This window comes from Rhipicephalus microplus, chromosome 6, assembly GCF_043290135.1.
Source record: "Rhipicephalus microplus isolate Deutch F79 chromosome 6, USDA_Rmic, whole genome shotgun sequence".
Lineage (NCBI taxonomy): Eukaryota > Metazoa > Arthropoda > Arachnida > Ixodida > Ixodidae > Rhipicephalus > Rhipicephalus microplus.
This window is the reverse complement of record NC_134705.1, coordinates 147,942,203-147,955,385: the sequence shown is the minus strand read 5'-3', so window position 1 is coordinate 147,955,385 and position 13,183 is coordinate 147,942,203. Positions and strand designations below refer to the sequence as shown.

The window sequence follows — 13,183 nt, the reverse complement described above, 5'->3', positions numbered from 1 at the left end:
ATAACGCGATCGTCGCAGCGGTGCGCCGTAGTGTGGAAGTTGCAACGGACGACGAGTCGGACGGCGAAGACGATGTCGACCCGACGCCAGAACCGAATTTCCCGTGCAAACACGCATTAGAATAGCTCGCTAAAGTGCAAACGTACTGCGCGAAAAACAGTTTGAGCGAGAAATCGCTTCAGTGCTTAAGCTTTGTGGAGGACAAAATTGTTCGCAGCCCTGTTCGCAAGCATCGCCAGACGAAACCAACAGCGTTCTTCCGCTGATGCCGGACTTGAGAACTTTGTTTCCGTGCGGTGTTGTGATTGTGTTGAGTGTGTCTGCGAGTGAAAAGTGTAGTAAATTGCTTTTGAAAGGTGGGTTACCCTTTTGACATAGGCAAAGGCCGAAAAAAGCATGCTTTGGTTATAACGCGGTACCGCTTATAGCGCGGATTTTTACAACTCCCGTGACTTGCGTTATAAGCGGTCTACACTGTAGTTCCGTTTAAGCAGTAGTTCCGTTTAACAGATTTCCATTTGCTGAGAGTCTACTGTAGTCTTAAAAATATACCTTTATAATGAATTCTTGGATATAACGACTTTGCTGAAAGATGGAACTTTGTTGATATGAGGTCTGAGTGTACATTCATATTGTGTGGTCTCCAGAGTTGTTCGCATACCTCTGTTAAAAAAAATTTTGCTTGAAAGCTTTGCTTTGCATGAACATGTCTGAAAATTCTTTAGAAAGAAAAAAAAGCTGCCTTAGCTTATGGTTATCTGTAATGATTGCATTCGCCGTCTTTGTGCCTCCCCCCTCCCCCCCTCTTCATGTTGTAACTGGGCGTATGAGTTGTGTGCAGCTGTAGCGTGTGTGTGGTTGTGCGCAGGACCTGCTGTACCGGCGGCTGCGCTGCTTGGCCAACTACGAAAACGCCAACCGGGCGCTCGAGCGGGCGCGCAACAAGAATAAGGAGGTGCAAGTGGTCAGTACTCGCGTCCTCCCCCAAAATTTCTCTAACGATTTCAGTATTCCGAGAAGACTCGATAAATATGATGCCTGTTACAAACTGCAGCTCGCATGTCTTGCACCGTAGGATCGCTGTAGGTCTTTGGTTGAGGGTGCCAGAGCCTGTTGCAATGCCTAGCAAACACTCTGGCTGTTTTGTGTCGTACAGTGTGTAGACTGTATGAAAAAAAAAAAACGACTGAAAAGTACTTCTAACTTTTCGCATACATTCTTAGTTATCGCCGTGGTCCTAGCACTTCTTTGACAAAAACAGCAGGTGCACTATCAGCATCGCATAAAATTCTTAATGAAGAAAAGTGACGTAGCCATGTTTTCAAGAAAGACTCAAGCAAGCCATATAAGACTTCCGTGGTCATAAATGTAGTTGTGTGGCAGAAACACTCCCAAAAATATTTTTGGGGGGTGTAGTGAAGTCGTATACCGTAGCTTTCTTTTTATATGTTGAATTGTTTATTCACAACAACAAAGTTGCGAAGATGACCAGGCAAAAAAGCTGCATTGAGCAGCTTGAGGGGAACCTGGCCACCTCATACACTGGGCAGCTTCACAGCGGTCACACAAAAACATGGTATACATCATGAATGAACTAACTGAAAAAAACACAAAAACAGTAAACATACATGGTCAGAATAAATAAACAAGGTCATTATAGAAACATTTGAAAAAAAGGGGAAAAAATAAGCGAAGTGCTAAAGACAGAGAAAAGGACAAACAAATAAGCCCTTAGCAGCATAAGCAACCACATAAATACGTCTCTTAGCTTTTTTAGCGACAGAGTTGATACACTGAGACCATTTTCTTTGTGTAGTTGATTTAGCACAGTAGGTAAACAGGATTGTAGCATTTGGTCACCGTATGTAGTTCTGTTTTTGTTAACAATCCAAGGCTCGGAATGACGAAACTTATAAAAAGAATTAGCCCCGCCGTGGTGGTCTAGTGGCTAAGGTACTCGGCTGCTGACCCGCAGGTCGTGGGTTCAAATCCCGGCTGCGGCGGCTGCATTTCCGATGGAGGCGGAAATGTCGAGGCCCGTGTGCTCAGATTTGGGTGCACGTTAAAGAACCCCAGGTGGTCAAAAATTTCCGGAGCCCTCCACTACGGCGTCTCTCATAATCATATGGTGGTTTTGGGACGTTAAACCCCACAAATCAATCAATATAAAAAGAATTATGTTGCTGTAAGGATGCCAATTTTGTTAAAGCGTTATCATTCTTAATTTTTTCCATTCTATACATGTGACATAGCCTATGTGTGTACAAAGATTCAATTCTTATTGTTCTAAGGTTTGTAAACAAAGCAGCAGTATGCCAAAGATATGGCACCCTGCAGGCAAGGCGTATTGCTCTTTTTTGTAATACCACCAGCTTGTGAATGTTTTCAGCTGAAGTCGTCCCCCAGACTAGAATTCCGTATTGAACTAGGGAAAGAAACATTGAATTATATAACATCATATTAATGGATGTAGGAAGATAGTTACAATGGCGACGCATAGTACCTATTGCTCTAGATAATTTACTGACTAAGTGATTCACCTGGCAATCCCAGGACATAGTTGCAGAGAAATATACGCCAAGCGATTTGAAAGACGATAGTATTTCTATTACAGTATTATTTAATTTAATGGGGGTTAGTTGAAATCGTTTGTTACGTGGATGAAACATCACTGCCTTTGTTTTTTCTACATTAATCTTAAGATAATTACTTGTAGCCCACTTTTGTATACTTGCAAGCGTCTTATTGGCTCGATTTGACATTTCAGCGCCTAAGTCACCGTCAAAAAACAGACTTGTGTCGTCTGCATAAATTACGCACTTAACAGAGGAATCAACATTGACTATGTCATTGATGTACAATATGAAGAGATACGGGCCCAATATGCTCCCCTGTGGGACGCCAGTTCTTAGATTTCAACTCCGATTGGTCCCCGGCTATAGCTGCGAACTGGGTTCTATGCTGAAGGTAGGACATAATAAGAGAGTGAGCTACGCCGCGAATACCGTAGCGATCAAGTTTTTTAAGCAAAACATCATGACTGATAAGGTCAAAGGCTTTGGAAAAATCGAGAAAAATTTCAAGCATCATTTTCTTTTCCTCAAATTTTTGCAATATAAACTCCTTTTGGGTCATTAGGGCTGATTCAGTTGACCTGTTTTTACGAAAACCGAACTGTGCAGGACTTATGATACCAAAGTGGTCAGTAAACGAAGAAAAACGCGCTAAAATCACCTTCTCTAAACCTTTCGAAAAAACAGGCAACACTGATACAGGGCGGTAATTTGAAAGATCATTCTTGTCGCCTTTTTTGAATATTACTGTCACCTTTGCCGTCTGCATGCTACGAGGGAAAACGCCTGTTGACAAACATAGATTAAAAATGTACTCTAGGCAAGATGCAATTATATCTATGACGAATTTTACCGGCGCTGTTTGAATACCAAATGCATCTGTGGCCCTGCTGTTACTTAATGCCAAGAATGAAGAAATAACTTCTTGTGTTGTAACACCTCTTAGGAATAATGACTGCTTATTAGGTGGGTTCATGTACGAAAGGTCAATACCCTCACATGCCAGACCAAGGGACAAAAAAAAATCGTTCAAAGCATTAGCAAGATCAACCCCTTTTAGTTCTTTACCTTCTTTTAGGACTGTGGTAGTTTTTTCAAGCGCAGTCCCAGTTATTGAAGCAAGTGTCCTCCAAATTTTATCAGGGCGTCCTGTAGATGAACTGAAGAGATTAAAGTAATAGTGCTGCTTGGCAACCCTTAACTGTTTTGTAACGTAGTTCCTGTATTCTTTAGATGCTTTTAATGTTTCCGGCGATTTAGTTTCCATAAACGAGCCGTACAACCTGTCTCTCTTATTTATAAGCTTAAGCAGGTGCTTATCTATCCACGGTTTGCGACATTTCTTTGTCTGCTTTAAAGTTTTCACTGGGAAACATGCGTAGTATATTTCCATAAATAATTGCATAAACTTGTCATAAGCCGCATCTGCATTTTTTCTCTATACACATCATCCCATTTGGCACTGGCAAGACGTTCTCGGAATACAGACAGGGTGTTAGTATTTACGAGCCGATAAGAAAACGCTTGATGTACTTGTTTTTGTTTTTCAACTGCGCTAGCAATGAATATAAACACAGGTAAGTGATCACTTATTGCGTATACTAAAACACCAGGTTTCACAGAAGACGCATCAAAGTTAGTTAAGAACAAATATAATGCAGCTTCACATGTTGGCGTAACTCGCGTAGGTGATGTTATAACATTTTGACAGAGATGTATATTTAGGAGAGATTCTAACACTAATTTCATCTTATTCTCGGTAATCATATATGTTTAGGTCACCTCCAATAACTCTTTGGTAATTGTTTTTGTCAACAAATTCTAACAGAGAATCTAAATACGACAAGAACAGCAAATAATTTCCCGATGGAGGCCGGTAGCAAACACAAAAAATTATATTGCTACATTTAACTACGACAGCGTTATAGTGCTGATTAGTACGACAGAATTCAGAAAGAAGCTCAGAGGTAAATGAATTTGAAACCAGCATTGAAACACCTCCCCCACGTCTATCACGGCGGTTCATGTAAAATGATTTGAAACCGGCAAAACTATACACATCATCTTCTGAAGCAAACCATGTTTCCGAAAACATCACAACACCAAATCGACATTCTGTTCCACCAAAAAAGCAGTCAAGTTCATCTCTCTTGTTTCTACCAGATCTAAGGTTAAAATGTATGCAACTGTAGGAATTCGAACCGTGGGTTCGCATGATAGTATCTAAGTCAGAGAAATTTACTCGGTCCATGAAAAACAACGCAGGTTAGAAGATAAGTTGGCTATGAAAATTCAAGTGCTGGATAGTTTATCAAGGTCAGTCATGCAGCGGATGACAACCACAGATTCATTCTCTTGCTTTCGAACAAGAACTTTCCCGTTCGCATGCCACGCGAAGCGATAATCATTTGCAGTTGCCCATTCTCTCACGTTACGCAGCAGTTTCCGCTTCTATACAGTCATGTTTTCACAGATTGAAATGTCAGAGCACATGTTTCGCAGAACTTTGCATTTGGCCAACTACTAGTTGGCCAAACGCAAAAGATTGAAGATTCCAATGTTATCATTGGTGGCTGTGTTAGTTCCAAAGTGAAGTTGACTGCTTGCGTTGCGCACTTAATTTTGTATTGGGAGTATAGAACAATTGTGAACGTTCCCAGAGATTTTAGCATGGCCTGTACCAAGTGCTGGGAACTTGTGTTGATACATTCGAATGCTGCTTCAGCGAAATCGAAATTTCTGCTACCACAAAAAATATTTCCCTGTCAGCAGTTCGTAGGGGTCAATGCATAAATATTTTTGCCACAACGAACACTTTGTTTTTCTGCCATTCGGCTTCAACGAAATCGACAATGAAATTGATGCTCAGATGTTTAATGCCATGCCACAACGAACAGCTTATAACATTTTGATGCATTTTCAGAACATAAAAATACTTCTATGTACAAGGTCTAAAACGAGCATTGCCACCGCTAGAAACCACGGCTTTTTACCAAGCATGGGGGCCCCCCCATTTCTCGATAGCCACGGCAATGAGACTGCCCTGCTTTTGCAACTGCCTTGCTTCTGAGCCGCAGACAATTCGAAGCTGAAGCTCGGTTGCTCAGTACATGGAGTTTCGCAATGCTCTTGGTTTTCACATTCGGTCAGTGCTTGTCTATGTTGACAAAATCTGCCAGCTGCGACTAGTGCAAAAGAATAGCATAAAATAAGTCATTAGTCATCGCTCCACGATCCTGCACTAGAGTCTTTGCATTGTTGGATACCTTTTGACGGCCGACAGCTGCTAGTGTTAGCGCGACTGTTAGACAAGTTCAGTCTGTTGTGGCGGTCATTTCAGCATGCTTTTCAACACAGTGTCACTATGCATCCGTGAAAATTGCAACACTGCTGAGAAAGACAAGGAAGCAGCCAACACTTGTTGAACTTTGGGAATAAAACTTCATTTGTTTTGCTAGCTCAGATCGGGTATATTTTTATTTTAGCGCATTCTTGCTTAAATGAAATTTTTTCCGCACCCCGTCAGTTTCGTTGTAGCGGGGTTCGTCTAACACCTTGGTGCGGGTGAGCCTCGACCTAGTAAAAACAAGCACACATAGTAAAGTATATATCCATGTTCAGCTAATTAGATTGATTTGCTAATTGTTTGATTCAATATTTAGGCCACATTCTTTACAGACTATATTTCTTCTGTTTTTTTTCTATTGCATTGTTTTGGGTAGTTGGTTGGCTAATGAGGACATTGCACCCATACACTATTAACAGAAATTTAATTTTCTTTTGCTGCAAATCTGTTATTTAGCACTTAAGGGTTAGTCAATTAAAAATAGCCATGCGGTATTTTCTCATGTCTGTTATGCTAAAAATTCCATGCATATTTAATGATGCACTGTGCAGCATAGAGTTAGGTCAGTACAATTTTATTTCTCATTACGGTCCACCTCGGTGGAACAGCGCCAGGGTTCTCCGCTACTGACTCGACGGTAACGAGGTCAATCCCGGCCGTGGGGACCGCATTTGGATGAAAGCGAAATGACAGAGGCCCGTGTGCTATGCCATGTCAGTGGACGTTGCAGAACACCAGATGGTCAAAATTTCCAGAGCCCTCCACTACGGCATCTCTCATAATATTTTGGTTTGGGGACGTAAAACCCTAGATATTATGTATTGTTAATATATATATTTTGAGACATGCACGACCACTACATTGTATAGTCATCATTTGCTTCTCTGTAATCTTAAAAAGGCAGTCATTTGTACGTTTGTCAAAATATCAGTGCTCCGAAGCGATGTTGAAGCAACCGGGGATCAGTTGCAATATTGAAGTGAACTTGAATGCATAGTCGTGGGATTTGAATAGTACATTCAAACCTCAATACAAGAATTCTGGATATAACGAAATATCTGTTATGACGAAGTACGTGACTAAGACTGCTGTAATATTTAGTGTTAAGACTATACTTTTGTAACGAACTTGAAGACATAACAAACTTATTTTCAAAAAAGGTGCAACTTCATTATAATGTGGTTTGAGTGTATCAGAACGGAAGTGAAGTGGTCAAATGCTGACATATGGTAGCAATGCTAAGAAGAGGGGAAATAAAAACTCTAGAATTGTTTGAAGTTTGCCATACATAGCCCATGTAAGCCTGTCGCAACGCACTTTTAAACTTTAAAGAAGATTTAATTGGGTTGCAGGCAATATGCACGGCTAAGCATAAAGTGTGACATTGCGGTGGTGCACATTTGCCTTGATTCGCTGGTTTCAATGGCATAGTGGTGTCATGGTGCGTTAAAACTGCCTTTATAGGCTGGTTATGAGGTCCATTACTTGTTTTGAATGGTACTTCAAAATGTCAATTTGAAATAAGTGTCCAAGCGAATTGAGATACTGAGCTATTTGTTCGAAAATTCGAAGTGCCCGAATATCTCCACCATCTCTAATTTAGGGCCATGCCTCGTCATATTGTGGTCGTGCTTTACGCCAACTAGTGTTATGTCTTTGCTGTTTTTGCAGGCTGAGCTAGCCCAGCAAGAAGCCTGTGAGAAGTTTGAGAGCATTTCGAAGCAGGCAAAGCAAGGTGAGGGACTGACTCTAGACGCTTGTGCCATCACTGGTGTGCAACATGTTTGCCAATATCTGACTGCACTGCGCTGTCTAGGAGCCACACTTGCTCGCATAACTAAAATGACGATGTACTCTGACCTCATTTGAACGATCGCTGAAGGAGCTGCTGTCATTTGAAGAATTATTTAGAGAATAGTTCTGTTCCAGCTACAGTTAAACCCCTTCATAAGGGGCATGCTCTGGGCAGCAATTCTTGTCTCTTATAGGATGTTTCTTATAAGTAGGGTACCTCGTATGCGTTTTGTTACTAACTCGTATTTTACTGTAATCACACTGGTGTCTTATATACTCATTTGTCTTTTATGTCAGTGTCTATTGTAAAGAGGTTCAACTGTATTTCCATAGGCGGCTGTTCTGAAACGAGCAGCAATTAATGTAGGCACCACCAAGTAACAATGACGTTTCAGTTATTGGCGGTTGCTGTTTTTGACAAAACATTTGCAGAAGATAAATGTAAAAACTGCGAAATTAGTAACTATGGCTCTGTGGCAACTAAATTAGTCAGGTGTTAAAGGTAGCAGAGCTGGAAAAGTATAATGAGCAGAAACTTATCAACCGAGCTTGCAGAAGTCATCCATTGCATTGGTATGAGGATATGATAGTTACATGCATGTAATGAGTTTAGGTTAGGTTCATTTTGCATAAAAGTGGTTGGTTAGGTTCATTTTGTATGAGAGTGGTGATGCACTACTACTGTAGTCTGCTCTTAGAAACAACCCCATCATGTATATCTGTCAATGCAGTCATGCAAAAAGTAGGCTTCATTAGTTTCTAGTTTCGTGTACCAAGATGAACTTCCAATGAACGTAGGCACGAAAGTGAATGTTCTTGTTTGTTTTCTATCCTCTTCTGCAGAGTTGACAGACTTCAAGACTCGCCGTGTGAGCAACTTCCGCAAGAACTTGCTCGAGCTAGTAGAGTTGGAGCTCAAGCATGCCAAGGTAGGCACCCAGTAACTTGGCGGGTACTTCACCTCAGTGTCGGTCGGCCTCGTCTTTAGTGTTTCTACGTTTTCAGTGTTGTATTTTTCTTATCGATCTTTACCTGTGATAACTGTTTACTTATAAGATTGCATCATACTTCACTATTCGTCTTAGTAGGTGCACTAAGTGAACACTAATAGCACAGAAGGGGAAAAAAATGAAATACAGGAAACATGACATCGAGCACAAACGTAAGTTAGAAGTTTGTCTCGATATCATCTGTCCTCTATTTTTATCCATCTGTGTCTGTGTTCACTTGGATCTGCAACGATGGAACAGTGGCTACGGTGCTCGGCTGCTGATCCAAAGGTCTCGGCTTCATGCCCGGCCCCTGCGGTCGCATTTAAGGGGGTACACGGGTTGTGCAGATCGAAAAATCGTGAAAAAACTAGTTTTTTTTTTTTGCGCTTTTGAAATATACAGCCGCTAGTGCACTTACCGTAATTACTCGAATCTAACGCGCACCTTTTTTCCGGTTAAGCGAGTTCATAAATCACATGCGCGTTAGAATCGAGTACGAAAAAAAAATGAATACGGTCATTCTATTGCCATCGGCATCTTCAAAATGGTCGCCCCCTACGCGCATCGGCCATTTCTGCCTATGTGTTTTCCATGTGCGGCACTTCGTACGTGTGCTGAGGAGTTCATCTTGTAGTGCATTAGCATTGACGACATGGAAGGGCCGACTCCAAAAATTTGAGTGCACCACGATGCCGCTTTTAAAAGGGAAGTCATCGCGTGTGCGGAAACGCACGGAAATCGGGCCGCATCGCGGTCGTTCGGAGTTTTTGAAACATGCGTGCGGGACTGGCGGAAACAAAAGCAGAAGATTTTCGACAGCAAAGCTTCACGCAAAGGCTTCAGTGGACCACAGTAGGGTCGGTTTCCGCAAATCGAAGAGCTGCTCTGCGAGTATATGCTTGAGCAGCGAGTGGCACAGCGGCCCGTGACGACAGAACTGCTCCAAGTGAGGGCTATGCAGTTAGCCTTAGAAAAAGATCTATTGCAGAGCCAGTTTAAAGCAAGCAGGTGCTGGCTAACTAACTTTATGAAGAGGAAAGGCTTTTCCCTCCGAAAGTGAACGGGCATATGCGAAAAGTTCTGCGGAGGAGTACGATGAAAAGCTTCACAGTTTTCACAGGTTCGTCTTAAACTTGTGGCACAACGGCTACCTGCTTGGGCAAATCGGGAATGCTGAGCAGGCGCCTCTTTACTTCGATTTGCCTGGCACCGCAACCGTCGAGAAAAAGGGGGCGAAGCATGTTCGCGTGCTGACGTCTGTCCACAGTAAAACTACAGTGACGGCAATGCTCTGTTACACGTCAGATGGGCAGAAGCTTCCCCCCGTGCCTCATATTTAAATGGAAGACGCTCCAGAAAGGAGTTGTTTTTTCGAGTAATGTGATCGTGCAGGCCGGCGAGAAAAATGGGTGCGCGTTGCAATCAATGTCTTAATTTTTTTTTTTTCATCGTGGAAATCGGGTGCGCATTACAATCGAGGGCGCGGTAGAATCGAGTAAATACGGTATATCGTGAATTTGATGCCTATAATATCATTATTTTAGCCGCTAAGACCCTTTATACGACGCTTTCTAGCTAAATCCGAGTCAAAGTCCACGTTCAAATCTCGCATTTTTCGTGGCGCGCCCCTGCCCTTTCATGTATGCCAGCGCGGCCCGCTTGGTCTCATTTGAGACAGTCGTCTTTCGCCTTCCTGCCAGAATTGGTCCAATTCAACCATTGGCAGCTTGTAAAATGAGCGGCAAAAAGAAGTATCGGAGCGCCTTCCTATTCGCGACAGTCAAAACCCGCAATAATGAAATCGCCGGGGAAACCGAAAAATTTTGTTTTCGCAGGAATTTTGTTGCCGCGAGTATGAGACATAAAAACAGTGATACGGCCAGCAGAACGAAAATTCATTGCCAGAAGTCAATCAACTTACTTTGCTGACCCTTTCCATGCAACAACTTCAAAGCTCTGCCTTTGCACTGGAAAAAGTGGTCTATTGCTACGTCGTCGTCATGTGCGCCAAAGGAGCGAAGGGTGTCCTGCGCATTCAAAACAACCAGCCGGTTGTTTCGGATGAGCTAGCGCATCGTTCCTGCCCGCAGTCTCGCTGTCAGCGAAGTTACGGCTAAGGCCGACTCCGATGATGCGCCCCGCTCGTAGTAATCTGATGGTGCATCCGGTGCGGCCACTCGTAGTAATCTGGCCGTGCCGCCGCTTACCGCTTTGTTGCTTGCGTTGAAGCACGTCACCACGAGTGCGCTAGCGCGTCGTTCCTGCCCGCAGTCTCGCTGTCGGCGGAGTGAGGGCTAAATTCCCAAAAGCGTATGGGCACTGCTTTGCACAACTTGATTGCAAAACACAAAGGCCTTGGCCTTGAGAGTCTTTGGGGGGGGGGGGGGGCTTGACAGGAGACCTGATCTCCAAGCTCACCAATTATTTGCCGACCCTTGCCATGCAACAACTTCAAAGCTTTGCCTTCGCACTGGAAAAAGTGGTCCATTGCTACGTCGTCGTCATGTGCGCCAAAGGAGCGAAGGGTGTCCTGCGCATACAAAACAACCAGCGGGTTGTTGCGGATGAGCTAGCGCATCGTTCCTGCCCGCAGTCTCGCTGTCAGCGAAGTTACGGCTAAGGCCGACTCCGATGACGCGCCCCGCTCGTAGTAATCTGATCGTGCATCTCGTAGTAATCTGGCCGTGCCGCCGCTTACCGCTTTGCTTGCGACGAAGCACGTCACCACGAGTGCGCTAGCGCGTCGTTCCTGCCCGCAGTCTTGCTGTCGGCGGAGTGAGGGCTAAATGCCCGAAAGCGAATGGGCACTGCTTTGCGCAACTTGATTGCAAAACACAAAGGCCCTGGCGTTGAGAGTCTTGGGGGGGGGGGGGGCTTGACAGGAGACCTGATCTCCAAGCTCACCAATTATTATGGGTGGGCTCTGAAGAGACACAGTGGTGATGTTGATGCTATGCACACAGCAGTGATGGCCACTTATCACATCACGCCCAATGATCATGTGGCAAATCACACTCTTGTGGCCACTTGGTCCAAATTCCTGGTGCAAACAAAATGCGGCAAAGGCTAAGGGGAGCCCATTCTCAAACATCGTCGAAAGCTGCCTCCACATGTCTTGCAAGCCTTACTTCCCATTTACAAGTGCTTGTCAGACAGAAAGCTGTTGCAACGATGCCAGCGAGGGAAATCCCAAAATAACACCGAATGCCTGCATTCAATGATCTGGGCGCTGGCAGCAAAGGAGCGACATGTTTCGCAATTTACGGTGGAGACAGCTGTGGCAGAAGCAGTGCTCAAGTTCAAGGCAGGCAATAAAAAGGCATCAGAAGACATTATGAAAGAGTTGAGCCTAAACCCCAGCTGGCAAAGCCGCAGCCGCATGGCTGAAAAGGATCGACGGCGCATGGCAGCATCAGTCAAGAAGCGACAAGCAATGGAGAACATACACCAGTCCCTGAAAAAGCGCCACACAGTGACTCATAGTCAAAAGGACTACATGCCCGGTGCATTCTGAGCATTTTCAAGTGCAGTTATGTAAATGAATGAGTTTTACTTATTATTATTTTTTTGAAAACATGCTTTTTGGCGACTTTACTAGTTTGTCAGGTTGATATCTTGCAATCTAGAACAGCTAGAGCAATAATTTTTTCATTAACGTAAAGCCCGATCTGTGTATTACAAAGTGCTGGGAGCAGAATTCCCATTTGCTGCCCATATAAATTTAGAAGGTATTTAATTTCTTTGAATGTGATAGCTATGACATGACTCCTCAACTTTCATCATCTGCGGAAACACTAGTTTTTATTTAATTTGAAATCTGCTTGCAGCATTGCGCTTATTGCTAATGGCACTGTCTAGCTATGCAATAATATTTACTTTTTGATAAGCACTTTATTTCCTATTGTCTCCGAAAACAATAAAGTGGCAGCATTGTGTATCTTCTAAATTAATTGACCTACACTGAAAATTTTTGTATATTTGAAATCAGCAGGAGAAACTACATAAGCATGTGCATTTTCGTCATGTTTGGTCCACAAATACAGAAAATATCTCCACACACCATGTCCCCCCTTAGATGGACATGAAATGGTAGAGGCTCGTGTACTGTGCGATGTCAGTGCACGTTAAAGAACATCAGATGGTCCAAGTTTTCGGAGCCTTCCTCTGCGGCGTCTCTCATAATCATACTGTGGTTTTGAGACGAACCGCGAGAACCTGCCGGGAACTGCGGCATAACTACACACAAAGCATACTGCGCATTAAGCACCAGCTACAAATTCGCATCTCCTGACGTGCGCCATCGCCAGTAACAAAGGAATAAGTTCAGTGCCACTGGAAATATTGCCTAAAGTGCCCACCGCCATGCCATTTCTTTCCTTTTGCCAAAGTGCTGAAAAGATTGTCTCTTGCACAACTGCCTCATAGCGCACGGTGGCGAAGCCAAGGAGCATTTCGAAGCTATTGCGGGGTCTGGGATA

The 13,183-nt window shown here is 43.5% G+C and overlaps 1 protein-coding gene across 3 annotated transcripts in view; it reads left to right on the top strand.

Moving 5' to 3' along the window:
• Snx6 (sorting nexin 6) overlaps positions 1-13,183 on the top strand; it is a 47,615-nt gene that overhangs the window by 29,866 nt on the left and 4,566 nt on the right. For all 3 annotated transcript variants that reach the window (XM_037418704.2, XM_037418705.2, XM_037418706.2), the window contains exons 10-12: positions 869-964; positions 7,591-7,654; positions 8,557-8,642. In XM_037418704.2, coding sequence (XP_037274601.2) covers positions 869-964; positions 7,591-7,654; positions 8,557-8,642 — 246 coding nt within the window. The remainder of the gene's footprint in view (positions 1-868; positions 965-7,590; positions 7,655-8,556; positions 8,643-13,183) is intronic.